Source organism: Vulpes lagopus, chromosome 4 (assembly GCF_018345385.1).
Source record: "Vulpes lagopus strain Blue_001 chromosome 4, ASM1834538v1, whole genome shotgun sequence".
NCBI lineage: Eukaryota > Metazoa > Chordata > Mammalia > Carnivora > Canidae > Vulpes > Vulpes lagopus.
The window spans coordinates 61,500,270-61,525,692 of record NC_054827.1 but is presented as its reverse complement, the minus strand read 5'-3'; the positions used below and the strand labels follow the sequence as shown (position 1 = coordinate 61,525,692).

The 25,423-nt window shown below is 37.1% G+C and overlaps 1 protein-coding gene across 12 annotated transcripts in view; it reads right to left on the bottom strand.

Moving 5' to 3' along the window:
* The window catches only part of TMEM232 (transmembrane protein 232), a 111,224-nt gene that overhangs the window by 34,128 nt on the left and 51,673 nt on the right, over positions 1-25,423 (bottom strand). For all 12 annotated transcript variants that reach the window (XM_041751984.1, XM_041751985.1, XM_041751994.1 and 9 more), the window contains 3 exons: positions 20,758-20,912; positions 10,493-10,616; positions 9,090-9,342 (listed from right to left, as the gene is read on the bottom strand). In XM_041751984.1, the coding sequence (XP_041607918.1) occupies positions 9,090-9,342; positions 10,493-10,616; positions 20,758-20,912 (532 nt within the window). The remainder of the gene's footprint in view (positions 1-9,089; positions 9,343-10,492; positions 10,617-20,757; positions 20,913-25,423) is intronic.

Here is a 25,423-nt window from a genome sequence, read left to right as displayed (position 1 = left end):
CACTAAGCAGAGACGGGAGATGATGGCAAAGTACAGAGGTGGAGAGAGAGAACCAATGCAATTGTCATCGAATATTTGAAGGGCTTGCATATGGGAAACAGAAGAAGTTTTTCTTTTCTTATTGTCTCTAGAAGAGAAAACTTAAAACAAAGTTAGAAAAATAGATTTCATTTTAATATAAGGAAGAATCTTTCATAGTGTTTAAAAGTAGAATGACCTGATTAGGAGAGAGGGAGTTTCATACCCCTGTTGGCTTTTAAGCAGAATGTGACTGTGGACTATTTGCCAGTGGGTCTAGGAGGGATATGTGCATTGGATGAAGACAATATGATCAACAAGATTTTTACTATTCTATGATATAACTGATTCTATCACTCTCTACACATTTCCTGTACAAGGCACACTAAATCAGCCGCTGGAGCTTGCTCACAGAAAATCCCATTTTCAGGAGTTAATTTCATAACACAGATTCCAGATAATCAAGACTTGCTTAAAAGCCCATCATTCTAACATTCTGAAAAACAATGTAGGAGCATAGAAGATGGCATTTCAAATACAGTGTACAACACAAACTATGTTTCCCTCTTTGTAAAGCTATATATAAATGCTCTCTGATTGGATGTGTAAAGGTCTGCAAGAACAAGTGAGAAAGATATTTTCCTCTAGGATTAGAACAGCATTTTACCAGCGTGCTTAACAGCTAAATTTATAGGCTAGGTCTTTTCTAGGCTTAATAACACAGATTCCTACACTCCACTTTTAGGATTTTTGAACCAAAATTCTAGAACAAGGCCCAAGAATTTACTTTACAAAAAAGGACTGCATGTGATACAAAGTCTATGAAAATGCTTTTACAAACAGTGCTATAGGATAATGACGGTCAGAATTTCTCAGTCATCTTTTTTGCATTCTTCAAAATGCAAATAGGTAAATTTTTTTAATTTTCATTCAGTAGGTCAACTAATCTAGTTAGTTCAGCATAGGGAGATAGTTGGTATAGACTCTGACGCCAGCTGCCTAGGTTGTCTCAGATGTACTGTTTACTAACTATATTTTCCTGGACAAATAAACTCCTAGTACATCAGTTTTCTTGTCTTTGAAAGAGGATAATATCAGTATCTAGGCATACTCTTGTTGTAATGGTTAATGAATTAGCCTAGACTAGTGCCTGACATATAGTAAGAACTCAATAAATGTTAACTATTATCATCCTTTATGACCCATCAAGCAAAATGTTTCTCAAAATTGGAATTTCAACAGAGGTCAAGCAAAAATTCTGTGCATTTAAATACATTTTTATCATCTTCCCTCATGTTTTTCTTTTTTTTTTAAGATTTTATTTATTTATTCATGGGAGACACAGAGAGAGGCAGAGACACACAGGCAGAGGGAGAAGCATTCTCCCTGTAGGGAGCCCGATGTGGGACTCGATTCCAGGACTCTGGGATCACACCCTGAGCCGAAGGCAGACTCTAAACTGCTGAGCCACTCAGGCGTCCCCCCGTCATGTTTTTCCAGCTCAAAATTGTCTCATTTAGAGACTATGCTACCACTGTATCTCACACCTGAAACTAATATAACAGTATGTTAACTAATTGGAATTAAAAATTTATAAATAAGTAGAAAGAGAGTTAAGTAAATAAACAAATGAAAATAATGGGTGCCTGGGTGGCTCAGCACTTGACCATCTGCCTTCAGCTCAGGGTGTGACCCCAAGGTCCCGGGATCAAGTCCTGCATCGGGCTCCCCGCAGGGAGCCTGCTTCTCCCTCTGCCTGTGTCTTCTCTGTCTCTCTCTGTGTCTCCCATGAATAAATAAATAAAATATTTTTAAGAAATTAAAATACGTAAAAAATAGAGAACATGCTACAAAACTTTTTGTTTTGGCATTTGAGCACATGCAGACCTTCCTATACCACAATACCCATGGGGAGGCATATTAGTCTTCTTGGGCTGCATTAACAAAATACCATGGACTAAGAGTCTTAAACATAAGAAACTTATGTATTTTCTCACAGTTCTGGAGGCTAGGATTTCCAAGATCAAGTTGCCAGTGGATTCTATTTATGGTGTGAGCTCTTTTCCTGGCTTTTAGATGGCTGCTGTCTCACTGTGTCCTCACATAGGAGACAGTGAGATCTCTAGTGTCTTTTCGTATAAGGACACTACTAATTCAGACATGTCAAGCCCTACCATCATTACCTCATCTCCAAATACAGTTACATGGAAGGTTATAGTTTTAACAAATGAATTTGGGGGGACACAATTAAGTCCATAGTAGCAAATGTTAAATACAAAATTGGTATTTATAAGCATACATAGAAATTTCTGTTCAATCAAAAAACACTAAAAGGCAGCACTTTAGTGACTGGCCAGAGACCTCACTCTAGAATTAATAGATGTCTGACTCTGTGAAAAGCTTGTTTGACACAAAATCTCAAAATGAAAACGGAACATGCTGAGTAGTCATCCATTTTTCTAGATTCTTTAAGTTCTGCTCCCATATCAGATCAAATCACCAGGAAAGTATCTTCACGAAAATTATTACTTTAGCTTTCCATAACACTGCCATCACAAAAGTATGATTTTAAGTGTTTTTTCACATTAAAGCCTTTATATAAAAATAGTCCATAAGAACACTATTTGACTCATTCTTAAAAAGACTATTTATATATTACATATACCATTTAGAAAATATTTTTCAAAAAAAATATTTTTATATCTTTATATATAAATAAAATAGGATCCCCAGGATATAAGGTGTACATAGTAATATTACATAGTACATAGTAATAGTACATAGTAATAAAGTGTACATAGTGTTAGGAAAAAAAAAATCCTTCCTCACTGACATTTTCTCATTATAACAACATTAACAACCACATTAACAACCATAACATCTATTAACATTTATTAGACCTTTACTATGCATGAGGTGCTATGCCAGGTGTTTATATGTTTCCATAGCTTTTTCTCACAAAAAGTCCTATGATTTGAATGGCAGTCTTTTAATAATTATCAGGTAAAGAAATAAGTCAGGAAAATTAAATCATTTGACCTAGGATTCCAAGATATAAGTTGTAGAATTGAAACACAAATCTGTGTGACTTCAGACTGGTTCTCTCACTCTAAACCAAAAATTCACTTACTTGAAGGAAAAAAATCATTTTCAATTAAATATAGCAACAGCTCCAAGTTCTTTAAATCACCTTCCAAAAAGACAAACTTATCTTCCCCCATAATCATGTTGACAACACCCGCACAGATGATACTACTTTTGGAGCTCTTTTCCGTAATCTTGTAAAACTGGTGATCATTATCAATGATCATGCATACAGGGCAACCAAGACAAAATCATTTTCCCCATGTGGAAAAATCAATCAGGGATGCTACAAGAATCAAGTTATAATGAATCACATCAACAGTTTTTAAAACCTATTATTTGACAGTTAAAATATTCGACTAGGCATTTGTACAGTCATGTTAAGTAATGTTTTTCCATGGTAATGACTGATACAGGAAAGCCAAAAATCCAGTGTGAACATGAAGAGGAGACTAAAAATTTATGTCCAGAGGTTATACGTTCTTTGATTCTGACAAAGATGAAGAAAATTTTCTCATTCTTGACAACATGTCTTTAACAAAACAGTCATCAGATAATCAACGTACTTCAAACATTTCCCACAAGAAACCACAAAGATGCTGTAAGTATTGAGGGCTTCAAATTATTCAGAATCATTAATGAGACAAATCTTACTTATACTATCTTTGGCTTGTACAATAAGTTTGATGTCATAGACTTTTGATTGTAGGGGAGGCAATTTTGATACGTGTATCCTCTTTATTGCAGATCAAATCTTTAAATATATTGCACAACCAGAAACCTATTTGTCCACTTGGATTGAGAAAATATTGACAAAATACTGGTTATTTATCTCATTGCTGACTTTAAGTATAAGCATAAAAAGGACAACAATGAAAGCAAAAGAACCATCCATTGTGTCAGCATCATTTGTGAATATACAAAGGTCAACTCCAACCAGAATTCAGTTTGTTAGAGCTCTCTACTGCTCTATTATAATACCAGTTGAAGAACAAAATAATGATACCATGTGATCTGTAGGAAACACTCTGTGATCTATAAATTGTTGGTTGGTACAATGAGATTCAGAAGCTCCTATAAGATTTAATCAATTACCAGAAATTAAACAAAAGTATCAACCTGAATGAAATATCATTTATGAATCCAGATGGCTATCTCACCTATGGTCACATATGAAAATATTCAGAATTTGCTGTTTTTTAGATGCCCTGCTTTTTCTTTGGTACTGATTTCACATCAAGCAGAAAGAAGTATGCTCATTCAGATTTATAAAGATGAGAAAACAATGACCAAGGATGAATATATGTTTGACAAGTTCAAGCTCACAGATTTCTATAATGTGTGCATTGCTTGGAAGGAAGAAAACTCACATAAATGTCAGTGAAATTCTCAACAGGTCTGCTGTTGACAGAGAAACAATTATAGGGAAAGAGAATAACATTTGAGCTAGGACAATTTGGGGTGTGTTGTCTAGGAAGCCGAACAATATAAACCTATAGGTGATAAGCAGAAAGACAAAAAATCTCTTCCACGAACTCACCCAAATTCTGTATCTGTACCATTAAAATAAATTATTCAGGAGAAGATGAGAAACTTCAAAGAAGATCAGCAATTAGCAGTGAATGCAATGAAATCATCAACTGGCTAGAGAAAAAAAAAAATCAGACTGCTAAGGAGGAAAAAATTTTGAGTATCCACAAAAAAACACAACCCGTCATGAGATTATGCCAGTGGTCAGGGGTCATGGCCAGCAGGAAGCCAAGAGGCTGATGGGAATAGATATCCTCCCCATGGAGAAATGTCTACTGGACTCATCACTGAAGAGAACAGTTAAAGAAAACAGAAATAAATAATTCTACACAGCTAGACAAAAAAAAATTGGAAACCTAAAATTTGTAGACAAATCTGTTCAGTGGCAGTTTTAAAATCATATATTGAGGAAGATTTCTGGTCATTTTGAATCCTTAACAGTGTGAACAGCAAAAGAGGTGAATACCTTTTCACTTTATCAATACTATAAAAATGGAAGAAATATATATACTGATTTGTATGCTAAAGACTAAGAATCTATTCAAAATTAACAATCTTAAAAAATTGAAACAAATAAAAAATAATCTTCCTATAAAGTGGGAAAAGGAAGGACAAGCAAATTACACTCAGAAATGACAGGTTCCAAGTTATTGTATAAACCAAAAGTGTATTAAAAGTTATTTCAAAATATCAAGCAAGTTTTTTTAAAACTGAGATTAGTATCTCCTACTAAGTTCTTACTATTTAAAGTTATATTTATACATAATTTATGCCAAACCAGTGATTTAAGGTTCTGCAGTCAAATGCTCTACCACTGAGCTATATCCCCTGAATTATGGTTCTAAAGAAAGAAACTATATGCTGCCTCCTTCCATACTTTTAAAATCTTACAATTATATTTGAAATTCGGTGATTTAATTGCATAATGAATCCACTATTATTTACTACCCATATAGTTAACTATTATGTGCTAGGTACTGCTATGTTCCAGATGCTGGATTAATACAAATATATTTCAGACATGATTCAGTCTCAATTGTCTCATAATTTAACGGAAGTTAGAGTCATCTACACAATATACTATAATAATATATAGATTGCCATAATATTCATAAAGAAAATGTCTAGTAATCCTAAAAGGAAACTTTTGAATTAATATTGTCCCTATAGTACTTTTTTAATTTAATTTTATTTTTTTAAAGATTTTATTTACTTATTCATGAGAAACACAGAAAGAGGCAGAGACACAGGCAGAGGGAGAAGCAGGCTCCCTGAGGGGAGCTTGATGCGGGATTAGAGCCTAAGACCCTGGGATCACAACCTGAGCCAAAGGCAGACACTCAACCATTGAGCCACCCAGTTGTCCCAATATATAGTACTCTTTTAAAAATAGAAGTATTTTATCCTAATAGTTGCCTTAAATAATATCAAAATGGCCTCTAATCTTGAGACATAAGACAGGTATACTTTGATGGAGTATAAAATGTCAGATGTGAAAAATGTACTACAATATTTGAGTAATTGAAGAGAAATCCTCTGAATGAGAAGAGAACAAGACAAACAGTAGATGCCTAGAGAAAATAGAGAAGATTGATAGAGAAGTCCTTATGGGGAAAAGAATGAAAAAAAAAATTTATATACATTTCCTAAATTTTCCTACGGTTATCTTTGTTTTCCAGGAATATAATGTGAATCATAAACAAACTGAATACACTTTATTTTTTTTTTCTTTTTTTTTTTTTCTTAAATTTTTATTTATTTATGATAGTCACAGAGAGAGAGAGAGAGAGAGAGAGAGAGAGAGAGACAGAGACACAGGCAGAGGGAGAAGCAGGCTCCATGCACCGGGAGCCCGACGTGGGATTCGATCCCGGGTCTCCAGGATCGCGCCCTGGGCCAAAGGCAGGCGCCAAACCGCTGCGCCACCCAGGGATCCCCTGAATACACTTTATATTTAAGTTGTTTTAATATTGTCAATTAAAAAAAAATAAAAAAAAATATTGTCAATTAAAAATTTCCATGTTATGGAATATTCTTTCTACATTTGTAAAAAGTCCTAATAAATTTAAAATTGTTGCCCACTTCAAAATGTTAACTTTCTGTAAAAGGCTTATTGCTATAACATAATAAAAGCCACATATGAAAAGCCCACAATGAATATCATATTCAATGGTTTCCCCCTGAGAGCTTTCCCCCTGAAGTTGGGAACAAGACAAGGATGTCCAGTCTCAGCACTTTTATTCTGCGTCATACTGGAAGTCTCAGGCATAGCAATCAGACAACAAGAAGAAATAAAAGGCATCCCAAATGGTAAGGAAGAAGTAAAACTTTCACTATTTACAGATGACATGATACTGTATATAGAAAACCCTAAAAACTACATCAAAAAACTATTAGAACTGGTAAATGAATTCAGTAGTCACAAAGAAATGGAAAGACAGGGATCCCTGGGTGGCGCAGCGGTTTAGCGCCTGCCTTTGGCCCAGGGCGCGATCCTCAAGACCTGGGATCGAATCCCATGTCGGGCTCCCGGTGCATGGAGCCTGCTTCTCCCTCTGCCTGTGTCTCTGCCTCTCTCTCTCTCTCTCTCTCTCTATCATAAATAAATAAATAAATAAATAAATAAATAAATAAATAAAATGGAAAGACATTCCATGCCCATGGGCTGGAAAAACAAATATTGTTAAAATGTCTATACTACCCAAAGCAATCCACACATTTAACGCAATCCCTATCAAAATACCAGCAGCATTTTTCACAGAACTAGAACAACAACAAAAAAAATCCTAAAATTTATATAGAACCATTAAAGACCACAAGTAGCTAAAACCATCTTGAAAAAGCAAAGCAAAGCAAAGCTGGAGGCATCACGTTTCCAGACTTCAAGTTATTTTACAAAGCTGTAATAATCAAAAACACTATGGTACTGGCACAAAAATAGACACATAGATCAATGGAACAGAAAACCAGAAATAAGTCCACAACTAATCTTCAACAAAGCAGGAAATAATATACAATGGAAAAAAGTCTCTTCAACAAATGGTGTTGGGAAAACTGGGCAGCCCCATGCAGGAGAATGAAACTGGGCCACTTCCTTACACCATACACAAAAATGAATTCAAAATTGATAAAAGACCTAAAGAAGACCTATACCCATAGAAATCCAAAAAGAAAACAAAGGCAGTACTGTCTCTGACATTGGCCATGGCAATATTTATTTTTCTAGATATGTCTCCTGACCAAGGGGAAATAAAAGCAAAAGTAAACTATTGGGAATATATATATATATATATATATATATATATATATATATATTATATATTATATATAAATAAAACTTTTGCACAGCAAAGAAAATAATGAACAAAACCAAAAGGCCATCTACAAAATGGGAGAAGGTATTTGCAAATGACATATCTGATAAAGAGCTAGTATCCAAAATACATAAAGAATTTATACAACTCAACACCCAAAAAAACAAATAATCCAATGAAAAAAGTGGGCAGATGACATGAACAGACATGTCTCCAAAGAAGACATCCAGATGGCCAACAGATACATGAAAAGATGCTCAACATCACCCATCATCAGGGAAATGCAAATTAAAACCACAATGAGATGTCACCTCACATCTGTTGGGATGGCTAAAATCAACAACACAGGAAACAGGTGTTGGTGAGAAAAATGAACCTTTGTTCACCATTGGTGGGAATGCAAACTGATGTAGTCAGTGTGGAAGACAGTATGGAGGTTCCTCAAAAAGTTAAAAATAAAACTACCCCACAATCCAGCAATTGCACTGGGTACTTACCCCCAAAATACAAAAACATTAATTCAAGTGGACACATGCACCCATGTGTTTCTAGCAGCATTATTTACAATAGCTAAGTTATGAAAGCAGCCCAAGTGTCCATCAATAGATGAACTTTCCTATTCAAAGAAGATGATGCAGTAAATATACACAATGAAATATTATTCAGCCACAAAAAGAATGAAATCTTGCCATTTGCAATGACATGGATGGAACTAGAGAGTATAATGCTAACCGAAATAAGTCCGAGAAAGACAAATACCATGTGATTTCATTCATATGTGGAATTTAAGAAACAAAAAAAAAATGAAAAATGAGCAAAGGAAACAGAGAGAGAGAGAGACAAATCACAAAACAGACTCTTAGCTAAAGTGAACAAACTGATGGTAACCAGAGGGGAGATGGGTAGGGGGATAGGTTAAGAAAGTGGTGGGACTTAGGAGGGCACTTGTGATAAGTGCTGGGTGATGTATGGCATTATTGAGTCACTATATTATATACCTGAAACTAATACAACATTGTATGTTAAAAAATAAATAAAAGTAAATAAAAACAAAAGATAAAATATAATAAAAGGCTTATTGCCATATGTAGACAGAGACATTTAAGAAATATTTCTCAACAAGTTGAGAAATAATTTACTTACAATTATCTGACATTCTTGAAGAGAAATATTCCAAAAGACCTAAAATACTTGTTTCCTTCAATTCTGGTGGTTCTTCTGATTTATCAATGAGCAAAATATTTTTTTGTGAACTTTTACAGACACAGAAACCAATAAAAGCAGTTTTTCGCAAATTAGAAGTGGTCGCATACAAGCAAATTTCTGCAAGAATTGTTGTATATATGTAGACTACATTCCAGGCCCAGGAAAAATTATCTACCTTGCAGCTTTCTTCCTAAAAGGAGAAAATAGTTATTAGATAATCAAAGTACATTCTGTCATAATTAAAACTGTATATTGTACTTGTGATGATAAATACCTTCAAATTCTATAGAGTTGTTAAAGGACCATATCAATGAATATTTCTAAAATGTACTCATTAAAAAACAGATTTTCTGGGGGTAGATTGCATAAAATCTAGCTCAAAGGATAAAAAATACAAATAGCTAAAAGGAGTATAAAGAATAACTTTTCAATTTCCTTAGTAATCAATAGAACAAAAATTAATCCAATGAGATACCAAAATGGTATTATATTATATAATATTATTATTATATTATTAATATTATAATATTGTTATTATATTATTATTGTATTTGGTATTATAATATAATACCAAAATAGTATTATATTGTATATTCTTATTATTATATTATTATAATATAAATAATATAATTATTATTATAATTATTATATTATAAAATAATCTTTTTATATAAAATTCAATTGTGTGTGGCACTGAATATATTTTTCATAGGAAAGCAAGACAGTTTTATCTTCTGCATAGAAATCTGGAGATCTATCTACAAATATTAAAAGAAAGTTCATAGTCTATTATTTAATAGACTATGCAATTTAATTTTATGCATCTATTCTGAAGTAACAGTCATAAACACAGATAAAAATTTTATGTTTGAGAATACCAGTTCAACATTATTTGCAATTAACTATGAATAATTAGAAACAAACTCAATGTTCAACAATGAAGAAATGGTTAAATTATCTCATGTACACCAAAATATAAATTTTAATAATATATAATTATAATGAAAAATGTTTTCATGATATGTTTTAAATCATAGGGAGCTAAACCATATATGACTCTATGATCTCAAGTTTGTAAATAAAATTCAAAGTCCCTCTCACGTATATGTGTGTGTGTGTGTCTATTATCTACCTTCATATCTCTACATCTCTATCTAACATCTATCTATCTATCCATACTGGGATATACAGCAAATGTGCATTTACTTTTATATTTAATTAAAATTTTTATTACAAGGTTATTCTCATTATAAGCCTTGATATGATATACAGTTTAAGTAGTGGCAAAAATAAAATTTCTCAAGTCTTTTAAAACACCTAAATTAATGATATATTGTTACCTGATTTTGAACAGACATAATGCTTAAAAGAAAATCTCTCATTAGTTCCATTAAAGCTTTCAAGCAGGCCATGTTTAATTTGGCAGCCTCCCCAAGGACCAAAAAAGCCAGTATTGAATCCAACCTAGGAATTTGTGAATAAAACAACAAAGACTTTAATTAAAATAATAATAAATAATTTTTAATGAAAAAGATGGCCAGAGTTAATGAATATCTCAGATTACCAGATACATTTACTTTTAATAAAGACCAGTATTGGTCGACACTGGTTGTGATTTAAGTCTACAAGAAAGAGCCACAGTTTGACAAGATACTTGCATTCAGATACATGTTCTGTCAAAACTTTGGGAACAATAAATACTACAAAAGATCACATTTCTTCATAGATCCTGTATAACAAGCAATCAAGGGCTCTGGTTCTACAGTGTTCCCCAATGCACCTAAGAGGTGAATTTCAAGAGTGTTTTCCTTTAAAACAACAACAACAACAAACTGTAAAATGGTCTTCCTAAACACTCCAAAAGTTCAGATTCATTTTATAAAAAGTGTAATTTCTCAAAACCCATATTTCAGTTTGAAAAGAAGACTATCAAGATTTATCACTCAGAATATTGTATAACTGGGAAATCACACAAGAATTTATTAGTCATAAATGTACATATATTTGATAGTTTCAGGAAATTACACATTTAGTGTTATTTTGACCCAAGTGAAAGAGATACAGTTTGAAAGAGACTTGGTAAGAATGCAAATGTAAAATTGCCTCTACCTACAACTGCATATTGCCTTGATTTATAAGCCATTGATAAAGAGTTACCATATTTTACAACTATATTTGAATTTCACAACTGTGATATTTCAGGCCAGTAAGTCAAGTTCATTATCATTTTCAAAAGGAACCACCTCTAATCCTGGGCAAAAAAGACAATTCTTTATATTTGAATAGAGCTTTAAAGATCTCAATGTGCTTTCACATGAATTATCTCACTCATTGAACCAATTTTTTGACATATTCAAGACCTCTTTGAAATCTTTTTTTTTTTTTTAAATATTAGAAAACTGAGACATAAACAGATCTGGGAGATTTATCCAGGTTCCTGTCTTAAACGAGGTTAATGATAACTAAAGCCTTCTCTCACCTATGGGTATTTCCTGTACTCCTTTTTCCAAGCCATTATTTACGTACATAGAAACTAAACCTATCGTGGTGATCATTTCACAATATATACAAACATCAAATCATTATGTTGTACACCTGAAACAAACACAATGTTTTATGTTAATTTCACCTAAAAAAAAATTAACCTTAATCTGACAATGCTGCCTATTGCCTACCTAATATTGTCTGCTCCTTCCTTCCTCTCAGAACTAAACCTCAGTTTTGTTCAAGATGGCAAATGCTCAGTTAACATTGCTCCTCAAAATGGAAATACTCTGTATCTTGATTGTGATTACACAAGTGTATGCATTTGTCAAAAGTCATAGATCTGTATACATAAAATATAAGAATTTTATTATATGTAAATTACATCTTAATTGATTTGACTTAAAAAATGAATCCCCACATTCCCTTGAAGCTTGGAATAGCCACAACTGTAGATTTAGTCAATGAGAGATACAAACAGAAGCCTATTATGAAAGGCTTCCGGGTAAACTATCATTTTTCTGATTAAGAAAAAGATTAAATTTAGATAACAGGTGATTTTTTTTCTCCCCTTTGCTCATCCTTTCCCTGCCCCTTGGAAAACATACATGGTGCCAAATGGTAGACCAGATGTCTTGCAACTTTGAGGGTGCATGTCCAACACTACCAGTGGAAGAAAAGGAAGCTAGGAGTGTGGGTCTTGATTTTCTTAAGAATCTGCATATCAGTAGTGCACTGCTTGTTACGTGCAGTAATTAAAGCCCTACCTGGTAATGCAGTTGTAGTTAGGTTACTGTTACGTGCAGAACTGAATCCTGACTGATAGATTCAACATGAGGCTTACCAACATGATCTTGGAGTCAAAAACTACAGATGGAACTGTAGCTCTGCCACTGATTAGGTATAGGACGTAGGGCAATTTGCATAGTCTACCTCAGTCTTAATCTAATCATCTATAAGTAAATACAGCAAAACCTACTTCTCAGAGACGATTATAAGATTTAAATAAAATACTCTGTGAAATGGCTAGGTTCAAAACGTTGACCTGAATCGAACTGCAGAAAGACTGTTCCTTCAAAGTCGAAAGCTATGAGTTTGGTAACTTTTCTCTGTGAATTCCAAGAGTGACTGAGGTCCAGACACCCTCCAAGGTGAACAGCCAGTGAGTCATTCTCTGAGTACTCCTCACCCCACTTCACAAGAAGGTCAAGCAAAGGAGAGGATAGCCTCTGAGTTTACAAAAATTCCTTGCCCCTGAATATACCTCACTGTCCTACGATTTTGGTTCTTTTGTTCTCTTTTAAGTCAAGAAAATATTAACTAATGTAGGGCAGGCACTCGCACTAAAATAAGGATGAGAAAAGATCCATGAGTGTCAGCCACCTATAGTAGAAAAGTGTTTCAACACAAACACACTATTTTCAGTCAATGCTATTGAATGCAAAGTTTTCTGTAAGTGTAAATACCTTTGCCAAAAATAGCATAGAAACACCGATACTTACAAATTGGAGTTGGTTAAAATTCAAAACTTAAAATCAATGCACAAAGAATTCAATGTTGATGAGGTTTAGGAATTTTGCACTAGCTTCTCTGTGAACCCACTGCAGTGCACCAAGTCTCAATTATTAGTAGACTGACCTGGTTTGACAGTGCTATGAATTAAACATGTATAAAGTAATTAAAAATATGATAAATTCATATTTATGATAGATAAATATTATAAAATTTCCCCTAATTTTATAAATAAAGAAACTAAGGCAGAGGTTTACTGGCTCACCCAAAATAGCATAGTTACTTGATTCATTCTACCTTTAATTTTTTTCTCACTTTTAAAACTAATATGACTCACCGCACACTGGTAAATACCTCAGCTAGCCTTACTCCAGCCCAGTGTTCCTTCTGCACTAATATGAGCCAGCTAAAATATTTCAAATAAATAAATATGTAGATAGATTGGCTAAAATATAGTAACAGGAGGCTTTATAAAAAGCTACCGACCTATCTAGCCGTCCACACACACCCTTATAAAAAGGTTAGGAGCATCAGCATTCAAGACATTTTCCTAGGTTCTCTTTACTCCTCTCTATCGCTTCTTCAATGACAAAATTCCAGTTTTGAAAGATGGAATGAAAATGTCTCCAAGTCACAATCCTTACAAGGGTTCTCTCAACCTTTCAGTAGATACCTTGGAAAACACTGAGAACGTCAAAAATCCACATAACCCTAAAAACGAGAGAGATGTCACTAAGAGCAGCACCTCCTAGGGAATTTCCAGAAGAATTTCCAGAATGGAAAATGGGAATTTCCAGAATGGAGCTGGATTAAGAACAGCAACAAGGAGTACACACTGGCTGCCACAGCAGCCTGGCTTGCCCCAAGGAAGGTTAAAAGGATAAAAAGAGATCCCTACCATCTACAGGGTTTTTCCCAGATCCAGAAAAGGAAAGCCAGTCCCTTACTTTGGAAGGCTGTTTTTTTAAGGAGCCAGAGAATTGTTTCTGTGCTTCATCCTTGTCTCTCTCATCTGGCAACTTCCAGATGATGAAAAGGGTAGAAAACCAGGCGGTGGCAATGTGTGTGCAGGAGGTGGGAGCAGGGGAACACTGTGATGGGAACTCTGCAGGGCACCTTCTCCTCGAAAGCAAAATACCAAAATGTAGGAAGAATGCAGGAAGGTCCCTGAGGACCTGCGTGTTGAGTGTTGCTGCATTTAGCAATTCTGTGATGGAGGCTGCGAATACAAACCTCTTGTTTTAAAATACCAAGTTTTTACAGATTTCTCCTAGGTAATGAGGTAAGTAAAATAGGAAATGGGGGATATTAAAGCAAGGGCGAAGGGGACTAGCAGTCTGAATGCTCAGGGAGGAGGATCGTGGCTCTGAAAATGATCCTTTACAGGCACCAGAAGACATTTTTTATTTTTAGAAGACTCTTAAGCACCTTTCCATAAAGCCAAGGAAGGGGAAAAGAACATCAAGAACCTTGATCCCGACATGAAAGGAAGTGTGGTCAGAAACCAAGAGATTGCGAAGAGATTAAAATAAAAACATATAATTCAAATGCACAAGGAGGAAGTTACTGCAAAAGTTGCCTGGAAGGGAGCCCTCTGCCCTCCCCCTGCTGGAGTGCTCTCTCTCTCTCTCTCTCTCTCTCTCTCTCAATAAGTAAATAAAATCTTTTTTTTTTTTTAAAGAAACAACCAAGGAAACATAGAGCCAAGGGGGTAAAAAATGTGTAGTACTATCAAAAAAAAAAAAAAAAAAGGCTTTAAAGATTTTAAAGTTCTGAAGAAAATGGAAAAAGAAAACCTTTCCAATGAATGATGAGAAGCCAAAAATTAAATATAAACTTTAGGCGGGTGTATACGGCTGGTCCACTGCGGGGTAATGTATGATCCCAGCAGGCAGAGGAGCTGCCCACTGAGCACCTGCACGATGAGCATTCGGCGGGGGGAGGCCTCCGGAACCCACGGGGCCCACGGGGCCCACAGAGCCAGGCCTGTGCACAGCCTCACAGGGCAGGCCCTGCTGGGCGCAGGAAGGATTGGGCCCAGCAACGTCCTGAGGCGGCCAGTGAGCCCGAAGGCGATGCCTTTCACATCCTGGCTGCCAAATCACAAAGACGCTCCTTAAAAATTAAATTAAAAATTCTGAATTGAGAATAAAATAGAAAAAAAAAAAAGAAGAAGTCGACTGGCTTTGAACACCTAATCATAACTGTAAGTTAGGAAATGACACAGCAACATTTGGAGATTTAAAGTGGGGATTAGAAAAAATAAAACTGTGAGCACGGGAGTTTGTTTCCAGACAGAAGGAACATTCGGCTTTTCGTGGGGAAGAACAGTGACGAATGCTACGCTCGGGCCACAGCTGTGTGTCAGCAAGGCCGCGCCCGATGCGGGGCTGTCCTGGTCCACGTGTCCATGCCTGGTTGAGTGCACCCAAACCAACCAAGAAACGAACAGTACTTCACAGTTTCTGAGTGGGAAATCCCGGTGGTAACAGGAGGACAGTGAGGGGGGAAGACAAGGTAAAGTTTAATAAGTCAAAAGAATTTCATAAATATGACCCAGAAGATATGACCCTTACAAATTAAATATAGATCCATGAACTCATCCTTTCCGGAGGGGACAGAACACGTTCCCTAGTGATCTGACCTTTATGTTTATCAGAAACTCCAGGTTATATTAACAGTCTCGGAAGGAAAGGTTGAGCTAAGTGAATGAATCTCGGTCCGCACTGCACCTGACCAAGGCCCCGCGGAACTTGCTTCCTGATGTTGACCATTTAGGGAGACTGATGAGCAGGATGCCTCTCGCCTGCCGGGGCCGGGTGCTGGCACTCAGAGACGAAGGCCTCGTGGGCCTGGTGGTCTGCAGGCGGGCTCCTCCCGCTGGCCCAGCGTCATTCTCGGAGCCGCAGGGCTGGCACGTGGGACAAGCCAGGGAGGCTCAGGTGGGCCACCGATGGTCACCCCCCGCCCCCCCCCCTGCAGTCCTCGCAGGTACTTCATCCGCTTGGTTCCTGGGGAGTAATTAATCGCAGTGATAGGACCTTTCAGGATGTTTTTGCTCCTCTTGGTTTTTTTTTTTTTTTTTTTTTTTTTGGATCATGGCAACTTAGGAGGCCCTGATGTCCTGTCAAAATAGTTCATACAAACTGATTTTTGGCCGGAGAGTGGTGTAATCACGTCGAGGTTGTAACCCTGGGAGCAGAGGAGGACAGATCATTGAGGGGAGGACGTGGGCAAGGAGGCCAGAGGAGGTCAGATCATTGAAGGGAGGACGTGGGCAAGGAGGCCAGTTCAAGAGCTCCAGGAGTCCCGCCGGGGACAGTGGAGGCCTACACCAGGGTGCGACAGAGCCGGTGGAGAGCTGAGGGACAGCCTGAAGGGCAGCAGCTCGGGGAGGAGGCCACGTGTCAGTAGGCAGAAGAAAAGACAAATCAGCTGTGACTCAGTAGGACATGGGGTGCTAGGAGAGCCCCCGAGGGTGCAAGGGGCCCTCAGAGCTCATCCCCTCCACCTCCCTAAGGCTCTCCGAAATGGCAGCTGCCTCTGCCTGCCTGCCAGCCGATCTGCTCACAGGGGATAAGGGACTTAACCAAAATGAGACTCGCCGCAGGTGAGAGTACTGGAACCCAGGCCTTGTGACCTGAGGTCGAATGGGTTCCTGCGGCGGCACCTTGACGTGCGGACCAAGGCCTGGCCGCACGTTCACCCCCAGGTAGCCAATGTGGGCAACTTAGCCAGGGGATCAGAGGTGTGCTTAAAAATGCAGTAAAGGGATGTGCAGAGTGAGGACCGGGCTGCCACCTGCACCTGCACGCCGGGCCTGACTGAGCCTGTTGCTGTGCTTGGCGCCCACCGGGCCGGCCACGTGGCCATCAGCGACTGAGGCACAACGGAGGGCCCTGCTGCCACACAAAGCAGGCGACGCTTGGCCCCTTCGTTTCAATGCAAACCCAAATACTATACCTCCGGAAACCACTTGCACGTCTACATAATTTCAAATTGTCAAGCTTTTTTTTTTGGAATACATTCACGGGGTGCATTAAATCAGCTATTTTGCTTTGGGAGATATAATTTTATATGTTATACGGCTTTCCTGAAATGCCATGCTGCATTTCTCAGCAGTCTTCATTGGCTAATAATTCAATTACAAACACAATTCATTATTTTCCTGTTAGATTAGAAAGCCTTTTGCACTGGCTCGAGCTATCTTCCCCGAGCAAATGGGGCAGTTTATAAAAGGCCAAACTGCAGGGTGGAGCATTGAGAGGAGGATGCCTCATAGAAAATTTAACCATATTAAATGGAAATCTGCCTTACAGCAGGCTGCTGATCTGCAGCTCGGGGCAGCTAACCTTCCCAGATAAAGGCTGGTGCAGGATAGCGGGGGGGGGGGTCATGTAGGCCATTCCCCCCCCCCCACTTCTTCACCCAGTTTTATAATCTATTGTCTTTAGTGCATTTCCTCTGCGGGGTTTCTGCACCATCGGCTGGTGAGCAGAGGTCGCTCTAACTGTGATGCCTCTCCTGGGTCCTTTCATGGATCCTTTGCTACGGTAAAATCTTCATAAAGGGAGTTATGAAAAGCAAGGCAGGGACCTACGTGATGAATTATTTACTGATGGAGAACATCAGAAATGGGCAGATGAAAACCACTCACTCGTCTGGGCACACGCAACTTTTGCCACTATGAATCAAAGATCTTCTGATCCATCAGTTGAATGGTCTCCCCTCTGCATTTTAAATCTCTGAACATTGATTCATCATCATGGTAACTTTACTGATACTCACAGAAAACAAAATTGTTCAGGTTACTCCTCTTAATGGTCTTTGGCATTGAATTTCAAGTACTACACCAAATTTATCTTCCAAGTGTCATGACTCCAGGGCTATTAGGTCCCGCAAATCCTGGCAAAGTCTTAATTTACGATCAAAGCCTGCGCCCCAATATTTCTATCTCATTCTAAATACATTGTTCATTTTCTTAATTCTTTACACGTACCCAATCTTAGGAGTATGTAAGATCAATATTCAAGTTTCCCCAGAAATGGAAAGCATTTCTGGTTTGATTTTCATAATTACATCACAGTTTGTTTTGCTTTATCTGGAATAATGACTTCTTGATGGCTGTATAGGCTATTACATAAATAAATACTTTGTAAGAAGAAACTTAATTCTTTAGAATTTGGTATAATATTAGCATTACAACAGAAAAATTGACTAGCAGAAGTTAGGCAAATTGCTAACTTGAACGTTAATCTTTTAATGCCAATGGATTATTTTTGTTTACTAGAGTCATCACTTTTTAAAAATAAAACGGCCATCATTTAAAAAAACAGTATAAGAGACAGAATCAAAATTATTTGGCAGGTTTTTTTTTTAAACAATTGTCTTTTCCTTTTGATTTTAAACAGTCACTGTGTTTCACAATTTTTTCAGCTTACCCCTCTATTCATTCAGCATTGTCCAAACACTGCTATCCCCTCCCTCACTTAATTTCCACCATGTCTTCCCAGAACAGAAGTCCGGATTTAGTGACAAGATGCCTCAAAATGGTCATCTCCTTACTCGTGCAGCCAGAATGATAGAGGGATGACGTACTGAAGCAGGCTATACTGCGACCCTAAAAATCTCATTCCGCTCACTAGTAAGCATAACAAACATGGCCCCCGTTTCTCCGTTTGCAAAGTTATGCATGATCTCCAGTGGCCCCGAATATGTAAAACACGAAGTATAAAAAACAACTACCTTAAAGATCGTTAAGTAGCAAAAGTCAAGCAACTAAGTTTGTAGTCCCATGGATTTATTAAGTGATTCATCAATCAAGCAGCACCCAGAGCAAGTAGAGAGGAGCTCCAAGGAGTTGGAAGCTTTTGATAGAGGGAGGGTCACTGGGGCAAGAAAGTTATTTGCAAAAGAAAAGCATTGTTCCAGGCAAGGCTGCATCTAGGGAGACAGAGAGGGCCCAAGTAGCAGGCTCATTGGTGCAGACTGAAAAATTCCTAGCTAACCTTTTAAAGACTAAATTTCAGGGGAAGGTTGAAACTGCAATTCGAGTCTGTATTATGCACCAGTCTGGGAACTTGGTCTAAGTGAACACCAACTGGGGCCTGTGGTTAGTTGATTTAACAAGACAAATCGTTAACAAATTGAATCAATGTTGACGGAGTCCAGTCAAACTGAAAGTTGGTTAAAAAAACAATTCCTTGACTTTTGGAATTAGCTATTCTTTTCCACTTTTACTATCTTGGTAGTTCCTTAAACTCGTTTATTTGGTAATTATTAGAGTGCTTTGAAAATAAACTTGACAGTCGTGAAATACATATTTTTATGTTAAAATGTAATTTCTCTTATTTTTTAAATCAAGTTAGTCTTCCAAGAGCTAAAATAGTTCTAGACCCTTTTGAAACTAAATTGTATATGTGAATCCCCTACTTATTTTCTAAGGTACGAGTGGTCTGAAAGAACCACCATGGCTTTCAGAATAACCTACTTTGTACCAGTGAGGATCCCTAATATTTGTTATATTTATCAGCTCTATATTATTATTTATTAAAATCGTATTCTATTTGCATTGTAATTTTCTTATTTAAAGATATTATCCTTAGTTCTAAAACATAAAGGAATCACAATCTTTGTTAACTGCAATATTGAGTAGATGTCTCTCATCACAGGACAAGACAGATTTAAGTTCTTGATGAAACATCATCTGAACTAGTCTATTTCTAGGAAATTAAGCAAACTCTAAGCCACCTTCCAGAAATCTTTACTTGATCTAGAATTCCAAAAACTTCCAAACGAAAGTAGAAAAATAACTTTCCTTTATAAGGAACTCTCCAGACTCTTAGAATTTACATACATGAAGACCTTTGGTATAGAGTGGGCAGCCAGAGGCTTAAAAACAGGAACTAGTTTTAAGAAAACTATATGAGGATTGAATTTGCAACTTGGCTATAGCATGACACATCACTGTTATTGTTGTTGTTATTATTATTACCATTGGCACTGGAGAAGGAATTCAAAACTCTGAATGTCCCCAAATATTGAAAAGGGCTATCTCCTCTGATCACTTTCCTCAGAAATACTCCTTTAAAATTCTTCTCTCCTCCATTGAACCCATGTCCTCTTTCATAGTAATTTAAGATTTCTTTTTCCTTCTCAAATTAATATGTGTACAGGAGGAAATGAACACTTACCAGTCAAGATTTATTTTTGTTATACTTTCCAAGTAAGGCATAAAGAAACAGACTCTCAGTATACTTCCTGCAAGGATAACAAACTAGTACCTCACTGTTGTTGTTTAGCAACTTAAAAAAATAAATGATATTTTTAACGGGGGGGATGCACTTCTTATCAATAACAAATTTCATTTGCCAAAGATAAATTATGCAATACATGCATGCAAGCTAGCAAAAAAAATGAGATAGGAACAATTTATTGATGAAATGAACTAATACAAAATATATAAATTGCACTTGCATTTGGAACTGAGATTATAAATTATTTTCATAGTCAACTAAGGTGTGATTAACATTTAAATACAAAGGTTATTTAACATTTAAACACAAAGATTTTTCCATGAATTACTTTGGATTTATAGAATCCCTCTTACCAGCATTTCTTTTGAAGCTGCATTTTATGAAAGATGAGATGTTCCAGCACCTTATTCAACTGAGGACTATTCTTCTGAACACAAGACCAGGCAGCCACACAGTGCCAGAGCAGGTGGTTAACTTTATATCCTCCCTGATTAACCTGCAAGTGTTCCTGGAATTAAAACATAAAAATAAAAAATAAATAAATAAACAACAACATAAGAATATATCTGGGAAAGAGTTATTTGACTTGAATAAACATGAAAATAAATTTTAAATGTTCAAATGGAAATGCATTATTTTCTTAAACTTCATGTTACACCAAACAGAGCAATTTACTCAAGTATATATTTTGTAAGTATATATAGTGTGGAGGAGGAAAAGATAATTTTCCATCTACCCTTCAGGTTCTTGGTTAAAGCCTCTGTATCCCCTGTAATAAAAACATAGATTAACGGGAGAAAACCAAAGAGAAGATTAATAACATGTATACCTCCTGTACACATGGGGGAGACCCAGGAATACTTTTAAAAATGGCCCAGGCCACCATTGTCTGTAACATGTCTAGCTAAAGACAAAAAGGGGATTTGGGCAGTTATGGATGGTTAACAGGAAAAGCCTACAGTAAACAAGGGTAAGGTTGATATGCAGATTTATCATCGCCTTCTCCACTGATTAAGAGTTTCTAGAGACTCAGAGTCATCCTTCTCTTCCTCGTCCAGAGGGGGAGACACCCGCACAAATGCAGACTTCTCTTAAAAATGTAAATATCTCTTACAAAAAGGGTAACTTTTACTCAGTTTTCACAGCTTCTCCTGTGTCTGTGATTTCTTAAAAATAATCAGCCTAAAATATCCCTATGCCAAAGAGGCCTATTTCGGGGAAGCAAATTTTGCTTCATTTGTTAACTTGAACCTAAGGTCTTCATTGATTTTCACATGGGTCCCGTCTGTTCAATGACATCAGTTCCACAGTAAGATAAAATCCTCTATCCTCTACAGGACAATCATTCGAATAATTGTGCTTCTTAGACCCTATACGACTTAGTTCTTCCTGACACCCAAGGAGGAGGGTAGAGGGAAAAGTTTGAAAAAGGATCACACAGTAAATCGCGTTTTAAAATGTGTATTTCTACTTTAAGGGCTAAATATACATGCCTAGCTGGACAAGGTCAATGTGTGCTAAGTAACTGTTTTAAAAGTCTACAAACTCAGGGAAAAAATAGGCTGTTATCTGTTTTTTCTTGGCGTGCTAACAGTTTCTTAGATTTAATTGGTCTAGTAAAGTAACTGGTATAAAGAAACCTGATTTTATTGTTAGATACTGATAGCATAGCACTCTCATTGAATTTTTGCCAACAATACAGATTCAAACACACATCTTGTGATAGGTACTTAATATCAGATGATATTTCATTCTTTTATGCTCAAAAGAAACACTTAAAGAGACTCCAAAAGGCTTTATAATTCTCATTTATTATATAAACAACATCATATCTACAATTTAAAGATAATTTTCATGGTAAGTATTCTTAAGTTGAAAGGCCAGAAATTCATACATAAATCTTAAAGTTTCTAGTAAACTATTTAGTTAAGTCCCACAGATGTGTACTGATTATGTTGGGAACTCAGATGCTGGAGATAAAAGTCATGAGGAAGATAAAGTCTGTGCACAAGGCTACTGATTGTGGGGAACACTCACTCAGAAAGGCAAATGAAAACAAGCCGATGTTTAGAATGTTAGAATATTCCATAGAAAAGCTTTATATTTAAAATAGTGTACGGGGTGCCTGCATGACTCAGTAGATCGTCTGTCTTTGGCTGGGGTCATGATCCCAGGGTCCTGGGAATGAGCCCCATGGCAGGCTTTCTGTTCAGCGGGGAGCCTGCTTCTCCATCTCCCTCTGCCTGCCAATCCACCTACTTGTGCGCGGGCTCTGTCAAATAAATAAAATCTAAAAAATAAAATAAAATAATGTAGGATGAGGGCACTGATGGCTCAGTCATTTAAGCTCCAACTCTTGATTTTGGCTCAAGTCATGATATCACCGTCATGAGATCAAGCCCAGAGTCAGGCTCCATGCTCAGGGAGGAGTCTACTTGTCCCTCTCCCTCCCCTTATTTGTGCATTCTCTCTCTCTCAAATAAGTAAATAAAATCTTAAAAAAAAAAAAAAAGTTGAAAGGGACCTTTTAACACAGATTGAAAAACACTGAGCAGAGCATTAAATGACTCCTGAGAACCTTTTCTTTTTACCCCCTTCCCACCCTCCCTCCCTCTCTCCTTCCTTCCCTTTCTCTCTTCCCTTTTTCCTTTTTTTCTTGGCTTTATGACCACTTTTTATAGGTCTTTCATCTCCCTGTCTTGCTGTCCACACAGAGGCCAAGACAGAGACAGGCCATTCCAGATTGGTAGGTGATAGGTCTAATAAGCCAGGGAACTTACTTAGGAAGCTTGTGTTAGGAGGTTGCAAGACAAGCAAATCTCTGGACCCACCTGTAGCTTAATATTTATAAGGAGGCCTTAATGGGGTTCCGTCACTTATACCACCCAGATGGTCTCAAGAACACATTGTTCTCTCAAGGCTGCATCCTTAAAAATGGCTCCAGCTGTGGGAAACGTGAGCAGAATGTGCATCCCAAGGAGGAGGCTCAGATTGCCCAGGTCCAGCTCATGGATCAACCAGTGGCCATATCCTCTCGCTTACATCCTCCAACAAGCTATCAGTTGCAGCTTGTACAACACCTACTTTGAGAAGTCCACCTACAGAAGTGCTGTTCATCTAGTGTTGGCTGAAATTTCAGATAACCACATCAGCTTGGATTTTATGCAAATTTGAGTGCACAAGCTCTGAATGTCAGACCGGGCTCTCTTCTATAGCAGAAATGAATTCTGAAGGATGAGCTGTATTTTTGCTGTTCAGAGATAGCTTTTGATCCCCCCATCATAGTGGGGATGGTTGAGATTGCCAGGATAGGAGCTCTCAACACAAATGTGCTACTTAGATAATAGGACATGAATCATCAGATAATACTCTTAATTTTAAAGGACCTGTGTCTCAGTCTAAGCCAATTCCTAGTAACCACGTACAACTGCAGTATAGTGCAAAATGTCCCAAATTTGGATAATGCCTTTGGCTTCCCAAGTACTTAAAGCATTAGAGGATGAGATTGCTAACCACATTTGAATGTAAACTCTGTGTATTTCCTAGTTTTCAGAAAACTATTTGTCCTTTAGGACAGATGCAGCTATTTAGTAAAGGGTCTACTGGATTTCACTTGAGTTTTAATCTACTATCTCCAAAAAAACTATGTTTTTATTATCAGGTGACAACTGTACTCAGCAAATTCAGCTCTGCTAGTGAGCAACAGACAGAATGGAAAACTCAGTCCAGTGTTCTGGCTCTGAAAGCCACAGAGCTAATTAAAGCGCACCATTTGTCAAAGCCAATGGAAACCTCGCGTCTGGATCAGCTTAAAAGGATATTAGAAGGAGAAATGGGTTCTAGCGGCAGGGAAAGGAAATTTCCTATGCTTAAAGAGAACCAACACCCAAATTGTGTGTATCCTAATACGTAAATCCCACAGAATTATTTTTTTCAGCAATATTATGGCAGCACTTGGAAAACAAAATGCTTAGGCTTTTGCTCTAATGCCGATTAATACATTAAAAACAAAACATTTTGCAGTGGCCAAAAAATGCTGTCATGGACCTTTTAGCATTATTGGAGAATGATGGGCTGTAGAAACTAACCCACAAATCCTCTACTATGGCATGTCAATAACAAAAAAAGGAGGAGGGGGATGAATACAGATGTATTATTTATATTCCTATTTTCCTCTCAGATTCCTCCTGTCTTCTTCTAGTAGGTGAGAGAGACGGGTATTGAATGGTAAGTACTCACCTGGAAAGGCTGGCTCAGACCACGCTATCCTGAAGAAGTTGGGCTGAAAATGGAGAACAATGCTCAAATATGTAATCAAGCACTAAATTAGTTAGCTGAACCAGAAATTTTAGTAGCACTGAAGCTACCCTACCTTTCAAATTCTTTATATTGTGTGGGAATGAGAGGAGAAAAAGGAAACCAATAAATCTAATAAGCTACAATCTGTTCTAATACCTTCACAAAATTGCAGGTATAGAGCTGAAATAGAACTTAGAAAACATTGAAATTATGCTCTTTGTTCTTTGCAGAAAAAGGCACAGAGACTAATGACTTGTTCCACTCTAGGCAAAAACATTCTTTTTTTTTAATTTTTAAAAATTCATTTATTTGAGAGAGTGCAAGAGTGAGGGGAGGTGCAGAGGGAAAAGGGACAAGCAGACTCCATGCTGAGTGCAGAGCCCAACTTGGAACCCAGTCTCAAGCCTCTAAGATCATGATCTGAGCTGAAACCAAGAGGCAGACACTTAAACTGAGCCACCCAGGTGCCCCTAAGCAGATACATACATTTTTTAGATAGCATCTTTCTTTTTTTAATTTTTTATTTAAATTTAATTTAATTAGCATATGTTGTATTATTAGTTTTAGAGGTTCATCAGTTGCATACAACACCCTGTGTTCATTACTTCAAGTACCCTCCTTAATGCCCACTGCCCCTTTGCTCTATCCCCCCTCACCACCACCCCTTCAGGAGCCCTCAGTTTGTTCAGAGTCTCATATGGTTTGTCTCCCTCTCTGTTT